Raw genomic sequence first — 12801 nt, forward strand, 5'->3', positions numbered from 1 at the left:
TTTTATTTTTTAAAAAATTTCCGGAAACAAATTAGGAAGTTTTAATTTGTTGATTAAAACTTGTCTAAATTGTTTCCCCTTGATGTGGCCGGCCAATATAGATTAAATTGGGAAATTTTATTTTATTTTTCTCAATTAAATCATGTCAAGGAAATTAAGGAAATTTTATTGTAATTAAATTTCCTAATTTGCCTAGGCCAAGGAATATAAAAGAAGGGGTGAGGGTGCCTTCATGAGATACAACCTCTATTATTTTCTCTCACTCTTTTATTCCTTGGAGTGGCTGGCCATCCTCTTCCTCTCTCCCTCTTTGTGGTGGCCGAAACTCTCAAAGGCTTGGAGCTCTTGTGGCGGCCGGATACTACTTGGAGAAGAAGAAGAAGAAGAATGAGAGAAAGCTAGCATCTCTTGGAGCTTGGTTGGTGTTTTGTTCTTCATCCTTGGTTAAGCTATTTGTGGCCGAACCTAGCTAGGAGGAGAAGAAGGTGGTTGGTGGTTTCTCATCTCGGAAGATCGTTGCCCACACAACGTCCGAGGTTAGAAGAGGAATACGGTAGAAGATCAAGAGGTTTTTCTACAAGGTATAACTAGTAATTTTTCTTTCCGCATCATACTAGTTATTTATGGAAATAATATCAAATACAAGAGGCTTACGATTCTAGAATTTCGAATATGTTTTTCGATGTTGTGTTCTTTTGTTTTTTCTTTTCCTTGTGATTTGATTGTTCTTTTCGGTTAACCTAAAGTTATTTTAGGAAATTAAATATTAGCTTTCTATAAAAGGTTTTGTCTAGTCGGTGGTGGTTGCTCCCATATCCAAGAAGGCCATGTGCCTCGCCACGTCAGTACTGGGAACCAATTATGGAAATTAATATTTAATGGAATTAATAACTTAAGGTGACTTGGGTCGAACGTGTTAAGTTCCGCAGGAGATCCAAGTCAAAACCTAAAAGAATAAATAGATTAAGTTTTGGATCAAACGTGTTAAGTTCCGCAGGCGATCCAAAATTTAATTTAAAAGAACACATGGTAGCTAGGAAAAAGTTCAGACCTTTGTACAAAATTTTTGTACAGTGGAACCTCTAGGTTTTCCGAGTAGCAACCAACAATATCACTGTGGCAGCCAAAGGTATAACAATCCAGTAATCAAATCAAACTCATCCTCAAATCTATCAACATCGTAGTGAGTCACTCACTGATAAGAATATGGGTTGACAGGGTAATCCAACAAATGACATAATGCAGACACTCCACATCCTGCATTCAACATAAGTAGAATCATCATGCTGCTACCAACAATACACCTGGCACACTTGCTCACACAACATATGTATGATCGACATAATCCTCCAATTTGTACACACCAAACACACTCATAACACAGGTATAAATCAGTGTGATACCTCCAACAATACCTACCGAACCCGTGTACATATATCAACATAGGTATAATCGACAATACACCTCAAACAACCTCACATGGCATATATACACCTATGCCAAGAGTATAATCAACGTAATACTTCCAACAAAGCCTAATAGGCACAAGTGCATCCACAAATCAAATATAATCAATAAAATACCTCGAATATTACACCGAACACATCTGCACATATCACAACTCAGATTAAATCGATAAGATACATCCAATAAAACACTCAAACATATGTGCACATTCCATAAAATAGTTTTTAATTGACAAATACCTCCAATAAACAATCAGACATGTATGCCTAACCACTCAGGCATAATCTACTAGAAACCCACAATAATCATATGTATAAATGTGTACGACCCAAAAGAAAAAGTCAAAATTCAAGAATATCAAGACACTCTCATTTTTATTCTAAAAAATATCAGCCCACATAATATCAGATGAATAAGTCTCTACTCCCCATGAGAGCAAGTCAGCATTCAAAACATCAAATCATTATTTATCCACATAGTCTAATATCAGAGGAAGCAAATATCAATTTTATCATCCTGTTAACTAACCACAACTAACCAGATATATTAAAATCTCATAGGCACACTCAACCGTAACTCTCTAGCACCCGATTAATAATCTGATCACCAACTATAATCATCAAACCTGTGAATATCATACATGACACTCACCATGTCACCATCAACGACAACCCAAATAATAGATCATCAAAATAGTTATCCACTAATAGATCATCAAAACAAATATCTAGTAATAGATCATCAGACAACCACATAACATTTACTCTCATAAATCATTAGAAATCAACACATCTCAATATCTGATCTCACAATATCCCTCAACCTCAAACCATTCTCAACAATGATCAAACATGATAACTCCCCAATGACCAATTTTCATCGTATCGGGTACCCTAATATCCAAAAGATATGAGTATAAAAACTCTACAGGCTAAGTCAACAGAAATATGTATGTATCATCCATTACCCAGCTAACAATAGCAGAGGCTGGTAATGTGCCTCCATCTCCTACTAGTAGTAACGGAAACTAAAACTACTGATGGTATGATATGAAAAATCACCAGAGACTATAATCCTTGATCTCTATTAAGGTCAATCATGCTCAATGACTAATCCATCACATGTAATATGTGTTACAACAAACAGACAGGTACTAAATAAAGAATGCTAATATATGTCATAAACTATAAAATTAAACATCATACCTATATGCTGTCTGGAGATGTTCCATCACTGTCCAGTCCACAACTTCTGACCTCAAAATTCCGAACATGAAAATCACCGAAAATCCATATAAATCCGAAACGGAAATCCATAACATATACATAATGGAAAATCCGTGCAATCCAAAATAACTACCCAGTTTGACTCGCAAACTTGGGTTAACCTAAAAATCCAGAATACCAAAAACAGGTAACATAACCCGCTCTGATACCAATAAATTGGTATCAGTTAAATCTCAAAAATCCGTAACACGAAAACAACAAGTATCGCCAAACTTGGCGCTTTGATACCAGATAAAGTGGTATCAAGTTATCCCAAATATCCAAATTACGAAAACAAAAATCATAAAACTTGGCTCTGATACCACTAAATTGTCACGCCCCAGAGGAGTCCCTGTCCGAGAAAATTTCGGCAGCATCTCCCCTGTACGGTGGACAATCTGAAACTTTTCTACATCCTCATATACCTCAGCCACAGGCGGCTGGAATAATAAAAATAATAAAATACAACCACACATACATCCACGCAGTTTATATATAAGTACACAGATCAATAATATCATGACTCGAAAACAACCCTACTCCACTACACTCGTAAAGCTCAAAATCCGACAATAAAACCAACTTACCTCTTCTGTCGTCTAAGCAGGCATGTAGTAAAAGCAAATCCAAAACCAAATCCATCGACATCACAAAATCCATACAATGTCCAAGTATCATCAAACAAGAACAGAATCTAAAACAAATTTAGCATAGTCTATGTAAGAAAAACCAAAAGTCCAATAATATCCTCGAGGTCTGCAGGGGACTAGCAACTGGAACTCTCTCCTGACAGCATCAACCTGAAAAATAACAACAATGGAGGCGGGGTGAGTCCAAAACTCAGCAGGTACAACTGATATACAAAGTAAGAAAATAACACCTAGCACTAACTATGCGTACAGTCTCCTGATGTAATAAAGGTAAATGCAAACTGAAGTAAACAGAAGAATACTGTACTAACCAGGACCGGGGTATAAGGACAAACAGTCCGAGTGATATGGAAATCCTGTATGCATGTCAAACATAGGTATCCAAACAATATGCAGCATATAAATGCATCAAACACAAACACAAGCAATAAATGCATCATGCATATGATGCCAATGATGCGTCCTGGTCACCCCTGACGCCAGTCAACCATCTCACACAAAAGTGAGGCCGAGTGGGTAGGGCTGTGACAACCGTGCACTCTGTCGTCACTACTCCTGATGAGTGACCGAGTGGACGGGATGCTGTCGGAGTACACCTATCCTCCTACCCCAAATCATAAATGGGGGAGCGCAATGCTCTAACTCCCGGTACACGATGATGGGGAGGAATCCCTGCCGGATAACACGTTGTGTCACACTACCCATGAGCGGACCAACGGTGCCTAACAGAGTCCCTGCTGCAACGCACTCTGCCTGAATCGACCACTAACCCATGAGTGGTGGTGTGTGCAGATCCATGTAACTGGCGATGTGCTCAACAATAATGGAGCGGACTATCGCACAACATGCAATCATGCAAATGGTGCATGACACTAACCACAAAATATCCTGACCGAATCCATGTATATATAAAAGTGCACCATAGGTCAACAAATCGACTCAAATCAAAGGTACGCAGAAGGTATAAAACCTAGGTCCTGAACATGGTAAAGTATGGTATATCACTACCCCTATAAACATGTATAAGCAGGTAAAGTATACATGAGATGCAAATCAAGCAATCAATCAATCATATAACAGGTATTGGGTAGTGACTAACCGAAACAAATAAGTAACATAATTAATGCAACTTGTTAAATTCACTACTATGTATATCAAATGACATAAGTCAAAAGTACCCGCCTCCAAATAGAAAAGTCCAAATCGGTAGTCGAGATACTCGTCTCGCGTCAAAATCCTGTGTCACCAATATACGTATATTTATTTAGCTAGAACTCAACGAATAGCTAAATAAAATCTCAATGACCAATAGGATAAGATCCTAATCAACCTATACATGATCAACAGCATAAATCCAATCCCTTATGATCTACAACTAAGCAAATGCTTAACCATAGACCACATCATCTCAATACGTATCCGAATTCCTAATCACATTAAGAAATTCCAAATTATTACACCTTACCTAAAAATCACAGTCGTGGTCACTGATCCAACGCCAAAATATCGTTGCTGCTGGATCAAGATGTGTGGTCCAGATTGTAGACCTGTTGTCTTCCAAATCAAACGCCCCAATCAACAGTTGCTGGCCAAGAATCCAACAGGTTCTAGTGTTACTACTTGGATCTGTAATCCAAATGCAAATCAAAAGAGTACTACTGATAAGAAGGAATAGCAAGGATACGTTGCTCACCTCACTCACCTGTGGGCGGGGAAAGAAAAATGACCGAACGGCAGTGGAAGCTAAGCCGCGGGAGGAAGGACCTCTGGTCCAAAAAGCCGATCACCACAAATTAGTGAGGAGGATCCAAGGCTCGGAACTAGGGCACGGATGAACCTCGGCCGGCAAGACGGCGTCTCTGTGCAGAGGAGCAGCGGTGGCTGTACACCCCAACTAGGGCATGAGGGAAATCGGCGTTGCTCTGCCAGAAGAGAGGAAAAGACTCGACCGGCGGGGCTCGCGCTTCGCCGGCGTTTGGGCAGGGACAGTAAAGGATCGGCTTGTGGAGGAAGAAGGCTTTGGCGCTCAGTGTTGCTATCGTCTACCGGCGTCGGTGGATCGGGGAAAGAACACCAGAAGGAATAGAAGTTTGGCGGTGTCGGGCAGAGGCAAGAAGAAGTGAGAAGAAGAAGTGGCCGAGGGGTTTTTTGTCGCGAGGGGGGGGGGGGAAACTGTCGCGACACCGGTTAGGGCACGCTGGCGCAAGCGTTGCCGGCGCTTGGAAGAAGAGAAGAAGAAGAAACTGCTGCAGGCAGTTAGGGCTTCGGCGTGAGAGAAGAAGGGAAGAGGGCGCGCGGGTTCGGGGAGGAAGAGAAAACGGAGGAAAGAAGAAAAAGAAATAAAGAAAAGAAATATAAAAAGAAAAGGAAATATAAACATTTCCTCACTTAAATAGGGTAGCCTAAACAGGCTTTCCCGGAACCCAAATTTTATCCCTCGTTAACTCGTCCATACAAGCTCCGAAAAATTTCTTGAAATTTTTTTAAAAATTCCGTAAAATTCCCTTATTAATATTTGCCTATTTTCGGTATTTTACACTTTATCCCCCAATGTTCAGATCGCGTAAATCGCGATCCTTGTCAAAATTAGGTTCCGGGCGCCCGGAGCCCAAAGTCAACAAGTGTTGACTTTTTCGTCCGGGACCTCTTCTCTGGTTCAGTCCCGCCTTGGTCCGGTTCTTCTCCTCCGGATCCGCTCGCTTGGGTGATCTCTGTCATCCGGAAAAGGGCTCACCCGAACCCAACTTCCGGTCTTCTCGAGCGGGCTTCCCTCCGGCTTCTCGTCCCTCGGAATCGCCACATGTTTCCTTCTCGTCCGCCGACGTATTCATCCACAGTCTTCGTCCCTCGGACGCACCGTGTGCCATCCTTCTCGCTAGCTGCGTCTCTTGCTCCCCGAGCAATCTTCCGCTTCGGCTTTCGTCCCTTGGAACCACCGCACGCTTCCTTCTCGTCCGCCGGTGTACTCTTCCGCAGCACCTCGTCCCTCGGACTGCCGTCCTTCTCGCTAGCTGCGTCTTCCACTCGACTACCTGTGCTCCTAAGCTCCTGCACATTTAGACACAAGGTTAAAACACACAGAACCTAACTTAACTTGTTGATCGCACCAAAACAACCTTGGAGTTCCAACACCCCACACATCAAAGTGAATAATTTCTAAAGGAAAACTAGAAGTGCGAGAAGAAGACACAAAAGGTAATTTATGAGATTTTGGTTTCATGCAAGGTTCACATAAATGAGAAGAGGAGACTAAAGAAATTGGTAAACCATACTGGTTAATGATATTCTGAACAACAGGTAGAAACGGATGACTAAAACGCACGTGCCATGAGAATTTATCAGTGCGTTCTCCAACAAACACATTAGTATAGGTGGGCAAAAGATAATAAAGACCATCTTTAATATTTCCTTGAAGTAGAATATTTTCTGTTGTGGGATCCTTCACAAGACAATGATGAGGATGAAATTCAAACAACACATTATTATCAAAAGTAAATTGATAAACGGAAAGCAAATTTTTAGTAATAGAAGGCATATGAAGAGTGTTGCGCATGTGAAAAGTACGATCGCATGAGTGAAAAGATGTGTTCCAATGTGAGTAATTTGTAAACCTGAGTTATTACCTATTTGTATCATGTCGGGTCCATCATAAGGTGAAGCTTCTGTGAGAATATTATATTCCGGTGTAACATGATGAGTTGCTCCAGAATTCGGATGTCATCCTGGGTTCTCAAAAGTCGATGAAACCATATTAGGAGAGATAGAATGTGAGAATGCTCCATAATGAGATGATTGGACTGTAGAATGTCAAGAAAGTGATGGTCGATTTGAAGATGCGTGCTCTCCTTGTGAAATAATTGGTTGTCCTAATGTTGCAGGACGACCAACAAAATTTGAGTCAAATCTTTTAGAACATTGAATACCAATATGTCCAATTCTGAGACAAATTTGACATCTTCTTCAACTATAAAACCAATCAAATCTTCTAGAGTAATGAATACCAGTATAACCAACGATATGATAAATTTAATATCGGTCTAAATTTTGCTTTTGACCATCTTGATGTCGTTGAGTATCTGACATCGAAAATAAATAATTCACCCCTTAATAGTAATAAACTTTATTGGAAGAATTTTCGATACTTGAAAATAATATTTGACTCTGGAACCTTGCTGTCCAACGGCACAAAGAGATCTTCAGTCGATGGATGGCCAAAAACAGGAAAAAAAGAGAGATAAAGAAAATAACAGAAAAAACGATGAGGGATAAAGGTTATGTTTTGTGAGCGTAGAAAATAGAAGAAGAGAAACGAAACTGCTGGAAGAGAAAGATACTGCTTCTATTAATGACAAATTGTTGGAAAGAAATTGCTTCTATTCCGGGCAGTTGATCAAATTGCTGGAAAAAAAAGAAGGCTACTAGCTGGATTAGAGGAGGAATAGAGAAGAGGAAGACTTACGTGGTGGTTGGATAGAAGAAACGAGGAAGGAATGAAAGATTACGAGAGAAGAAAAATTAGAATAAGGAAAAATAGTAGCTGTTGAAGAGCAACAGAGAATAATAAGACTCATTAAGAGAAATTAATTAAGAAAATGGAGAAACGAAAAAAGATAGAAAAAAAATGGATTGGTGGATGTAGAAATTAATAAGTAGAGAAAGAAATAATATAAATTTTTTTTATAATACTTATTTATATAAATTGTCAAAATAATAATGGAAAGATTAAATAAAACATATAATTATATAATTATAAACATAGTAATATAATAAACTTGAAAATATTATTTTTACTATTTGATTCACGTGATATTGATTGTGTGCCAAATATAATAAATCTTAATTAATTAAAATTAATTAGAGATTATTTTCATTATTGTCATTGCAACTCTTACCCCTTTTCTCCGAGACTAACACTTTATTCTGTATAGTCAGTCCTGACTCATTTCTTCTATTTTCTTCATTCAACATGCTCTCCTTCTCCATCTTCAAAATAAGTGTACCATATGGAGCGGAATGAAACAACAACAGTCTTCCAACAATCAGGTAAGGAACTAATTAATCATAAAGCATAAACCTCATCGTCAAACTTCGTGTCCAGTGCTGTCAACTGATTCACTATCCCCTGAAACATATTCAATCATCATAAACTGTAGTTCCATCTGTATACCGCAGATGCATCAACTTTCTGAAAAGAGAAGCTTAATTTTGTGCATTTTTCTTTTCATATAATTCTTTTCAGAGTTTTCCAGACTACACTAGCTTGTGTTTGATTTGCAACATGCTGATAGACACTATTGTCAACCCACTGTCGAATTTTACCAGCTGCATTTTTGTTCAACTTTGGTCAATTCTTTTCAGATATCTCTTTAGGTTTACCTTTATCACCCTGAAGCATGTCTTCAAATCAAGACAACAAAGTAAATCTTACATTCGCGACTTCCAAATTGAATAATTGGTAGTTGTGAGTTTAATCATAGTATCACTATTGTTTCCAGTCTCCTTCATTTAATTAGCACAAAAAATGACATAGGTTTTTAGCATGGAAAAGTCTCAGGATGAGAGAAAAAAACCACGGGACCCTTAGGTCACTTAAATCTTCCACTAATAAAATTAATGGGTACTCTAAGTTCTTCTCTGAAAAGCAACTAGAGGCAAAACAAGCGGAATAGAAAAAGGAAGAAGAAACCACAATCCAACCATTAATCTTGTTACCTGGATCGTCACAGGCAAAGTACCAGAATTCCACAAGAGTAGAAGAAGATTCGCCAATAAAATATCCAAATTTCTTTCTTGCATGTTCTCCTTTTTTTTTCTCCATTCTTCCTTTTTTTTTTTCTTTTTTTTTTCTATATTTTTCTTCTGGTATTCTCTGACGGCTACTTATATCAAAACCCTTTATTTATTTTTATCACAAATGGACTTTAGAATAAACAGCTTAGAAAAATCCATCATCCATTCATCCCTCACTAATTAATGTAAGAGGGACCCACAACACGTTCCAATCTAGCTCATGGCACTTATTTGTATTCGCAACTAAAAAATTCCATTAAATCATGCTTTTTTTAACAAAAAGAAGTGTCAAATAAAGAACCCATTTTAATCAATCATCCGATGTATATTGAATTATTTTTTATAATATAATGGCTGTAGTAAGTGACAACAACATTTGATTTAAACATTAATATATGTCATCTTTATACATAAATTATATTAACACTTCCTTTTATTAACATGCTCACACTCAACACTAATACTTATTATGGGAGAAAATTACATTTTCAATCATGTAATTTATATCTTTTTCAATTTTAATCCTGTTATGAGTTAATTTACGTTCTTAGTCCTGTAACTTATAATATTTTCCAATTTCAATTCTTTTTCCTCCAAAATTGAAATTTTTCAACGAAAAATATCTAGTTTGTGGTTGGAATATAAAAAGCACATGGGTCATAAAAAATCAAAATTCCCAAATCAATTTACAACTCATCATTTTTCGTTGAAAATTTTCAATTTTAGAAGAAAAAAAATTGAAATTGAAAAATATTACAAGTTACAGGACTAAAAATGTAAATTGACTCATAACAGAATTAAAATTAAAAAAAATGTAAGTTACAAGACTAAAAATATAATTTTCTCCTTATTATCGGTAGACGGTCAGTCTACTTTTTCATTTATATTTTTATTTTACATTAGATAAATAAATACATCATTTGTACGCAAGTGCTAAATGATTTTTTTTTTAATTTTACTCATTAATTACGTTTAAACATCTATCCATGTTAATTGTAAAGATAATACTAAGTGATTAGAATCGTTAAAATGATGTTTTTTTTTAAAAAAAATAGAGTTATTATTAAAGATATCTTAGTAATATTATACAGTTAATTATATCCTTTTCCATCCATTGTCATATTTAATTTAAAAAATACTTAATTAAATTTTATTAATAATACTTAATTAATTTTTTTAACTAGTTTAATTAATTTTTAAACTAAATTCTGGCCAACCAAATTTATCATAATTATAATACTATTTAAATATTATAACACTCACATAATAATACTAATCGGATACAGAATGCGACAGAATCAATAAACAAATTTTCCAGCCATGAGAGCGGAGGAGTGACCGTCCGCAGCCCCGACAACATGTGTTTCACGCATGATGGCGATTGAATTTATAAAACAGACGGCCGAGTGGACTCGGCTGACTCTTCTCAATCGTTCTTTATTGTTTATTCAGGAACTGAATGCTGCTCCAGAAACGCTAATCATTTTTCAGCGCTTTAATTTATCAAAGCAAAGAAAAAGACAGAGCACATGGCTCCGGTTTCAGAATGAGCATCAGATTTCATGTATTTTTTTTTTATTAAATATTACTTAGAATTGATTTTTTAATTATCGAATTAAAAAATAAAAAAAGGGTAAATCTCAGTGCCAGATTCGAAGGAAGAAAAAAAAGGCTCCGAATTCTGGCATGTGAAAGAAGTGACGAATTGTGCTGCCGGGGACCTCAGGGCTAGAGCTTTAATGAGCGCCCATTGCCTGCCCTGAACTCGATCGACCTTCTCCGACCTCCTCTGGTTCTGAAGACGCCATCGATGGATAGGGTCATCTTCTACCTCGGCGATGAAGGCGGTGTCGACGGCGAGGCCGGCAAGAAGATAGTGAGCATCAGAGTGCCCGAGGGCGGCCTCGAAGGCCTTCGGATCGTCATACGCAACGGGGAGAAAAGATCGAATGCGACGACGAGCATGCTGATACGGCCGCCTGATGAGTTGGGATTTCTCAAGTCATGCTGCCTGTGCAGGAGGGAGCTCAACCCGTGCCAGGATGTGTACATGTACAGGTTAATATTAATTGTTCTTGGCTTGCTAGCTAACTAGCTAAAATGCAGTTTTGGAAGCTTTAAAATTAGAATTTTGAAGAATATCGCAGGGGAGACCAGGGGTTTTGCAGTGATGAATGCCGTTCTCGCCGAATTCTACTGGATGAACGAAGAGAGCTGGAGGCGACTGCGAGAGATAGAGTGAAGGGTCATCGTCGTCGTCGGCATCGTGAAACGCCGAACAAGATCTCCGAACTAGATCTAAATAGGAGGATATCGGCAGCGGTTTGAGCGACCGGCTGGGTTCTTTTTCCCGTTCTTCTTCTTGATATTTACAGGAGAAATTATGGCTTCGTTTTGGCATCGTTCTTCTTTCCGAAACTGTGATTTATACATCAGATCAAGAGTCGGACTTTTCTGCAGAAAGGAAAATTGAAACGAAAGAGGAAATAGAAACGAGCTGCATCAAATGCTGGCGGCTCCACCTCGATCTGAAGTTTCAGACTTTCAGGTGAAAAAAAAAAGTAGTACAGACCCTGATCAAGATTATACGGTCGTGTTCCTTTTTCGTCCGCACAAATATTAATGAAGATCTCGCCAAGAAAAAACAAAATTCAGCGTTTTCTATCTGTCGAAATGAAAAAATTAATGGTAAAGTAGAGAAAAATCTCCTATCATAATTTGAATTTTGTATATAACTCTTATTTATAAAAAATTTTATTTTCACCACTGTATTTAAATTTTTATTTACTTCAATTTTCTCATACAAATATTATGACCTAATTATCCCTCAATTTTTTTAGGTATAAAAGGTCCAAAAATAAGTATAATTCCTCTTAAATTCAGCACTTTACATTATAATCGAGTATATTTTCTATTAAATTGAGCATATTTTTTTCCCTGTTCCCTAAATCCTAAAAATGAATATAATTCCTATTAAATTTAGCATTTTAAACTAGAATCAAGTATATTTTCTATTAAATTGAGTACGATATTTTTCCTATTTAATATAATTCCTCCTAAATTCAGTAACATTTGAAAAAAATCTAGTATATTTTTCATCCAATTGAGTATCATTTAAAGAAAATCTAGTATATTTTTCATCCAATTGAGTACCATTTAAAGAAAATCTAGTATATTTTCCATCCAATTGAGATGTAAAAAGAATCGTACTCAATTTGATAGAAAATATACTATATTCTAATTTAATGTACTGAATTTAAGATGATTTATACTCATTTTTAGACTTTTTAACCTTAAAATATTAGGGGCAATTAGGTAAGTATATTAGACTAGGGAGTGAAAATAAAATTTTTTTCCAATGGAGAGTACATGCAAAGTTGTGTTTGTCAACGAGGACTGCATACAAATTTATCCAAAAATTAAACTGAAATTGAGTGATGAAAATTCCGAATCATTTTAAAATAAAATTAATATATATTTTAAAAGTCTTTTTAATGTATCAATACCCTCCATCTAAATTCGATAGCACACAATAAAGTCTTCTGTAAATGTTACAAAAGTTGAGTACTTGATTTAGATAATATCGAAATTTATCTCTATGGTAAAGTAAAATGCCGAAATTAATGTAG

General features: G+C 36.9%; 1 protein-coding gene across 3 annotated transcripts; it reads left to right on the forward strand.

Moving 5' to 3' along the window:
• The first annotated feature begins 10897 nt into the window (after window positions 1-10897).
• Window positions 10898-11965, forward strand: LOC121968621 (FCS-Like Zinc finger 17-like). 3 transcript variants are annotated; one of them, XM_042518941.1, is made up of 2 exons: window positions 10898-11224; window positions 11300-11461. In XM_042518941.1, the coding sequence occupies exons 1-2, from the start codon at window positions 10983-10985 to the stop codon at window positions 11412-11414; spliced, it is 357 nt and encodes a 118-aa protein (XP_042374875.1). In that variant the 5' UTR covers window positions 10898-10982; the 3' UTR covers window positions 11415-11461. The 3 variants fall into 3 exon arrangements, with proteins under 3 accessions (XP_042374875.1, XP_042374874.1, XP_042374873.1); XM_042518940.1 differs by having other exon boundaries at window positions 10904-11224; window positions 11320-11965; XM_042518939.1 differs by having other exon boundaries at window positions 10914-11230; window positions 11320-11965.
• Window positions 11966-12801: the final 836 nt, after the last annotated feature.

Source organism: Zingiber officinale, chromosome 3B (genome assembly GCF_018446385.1).
Source record: "Zingiber officinale cultivar Zhangliang chromosome 3B, Zo_v1.1, whole genome shotgun sequence".
NCBI lineage: Eukaryota > Viridiplantae > Streptophyta > Magnoliopsida > Zingiberales > Zingiberaceae > Zingiber > Zingiber officinale.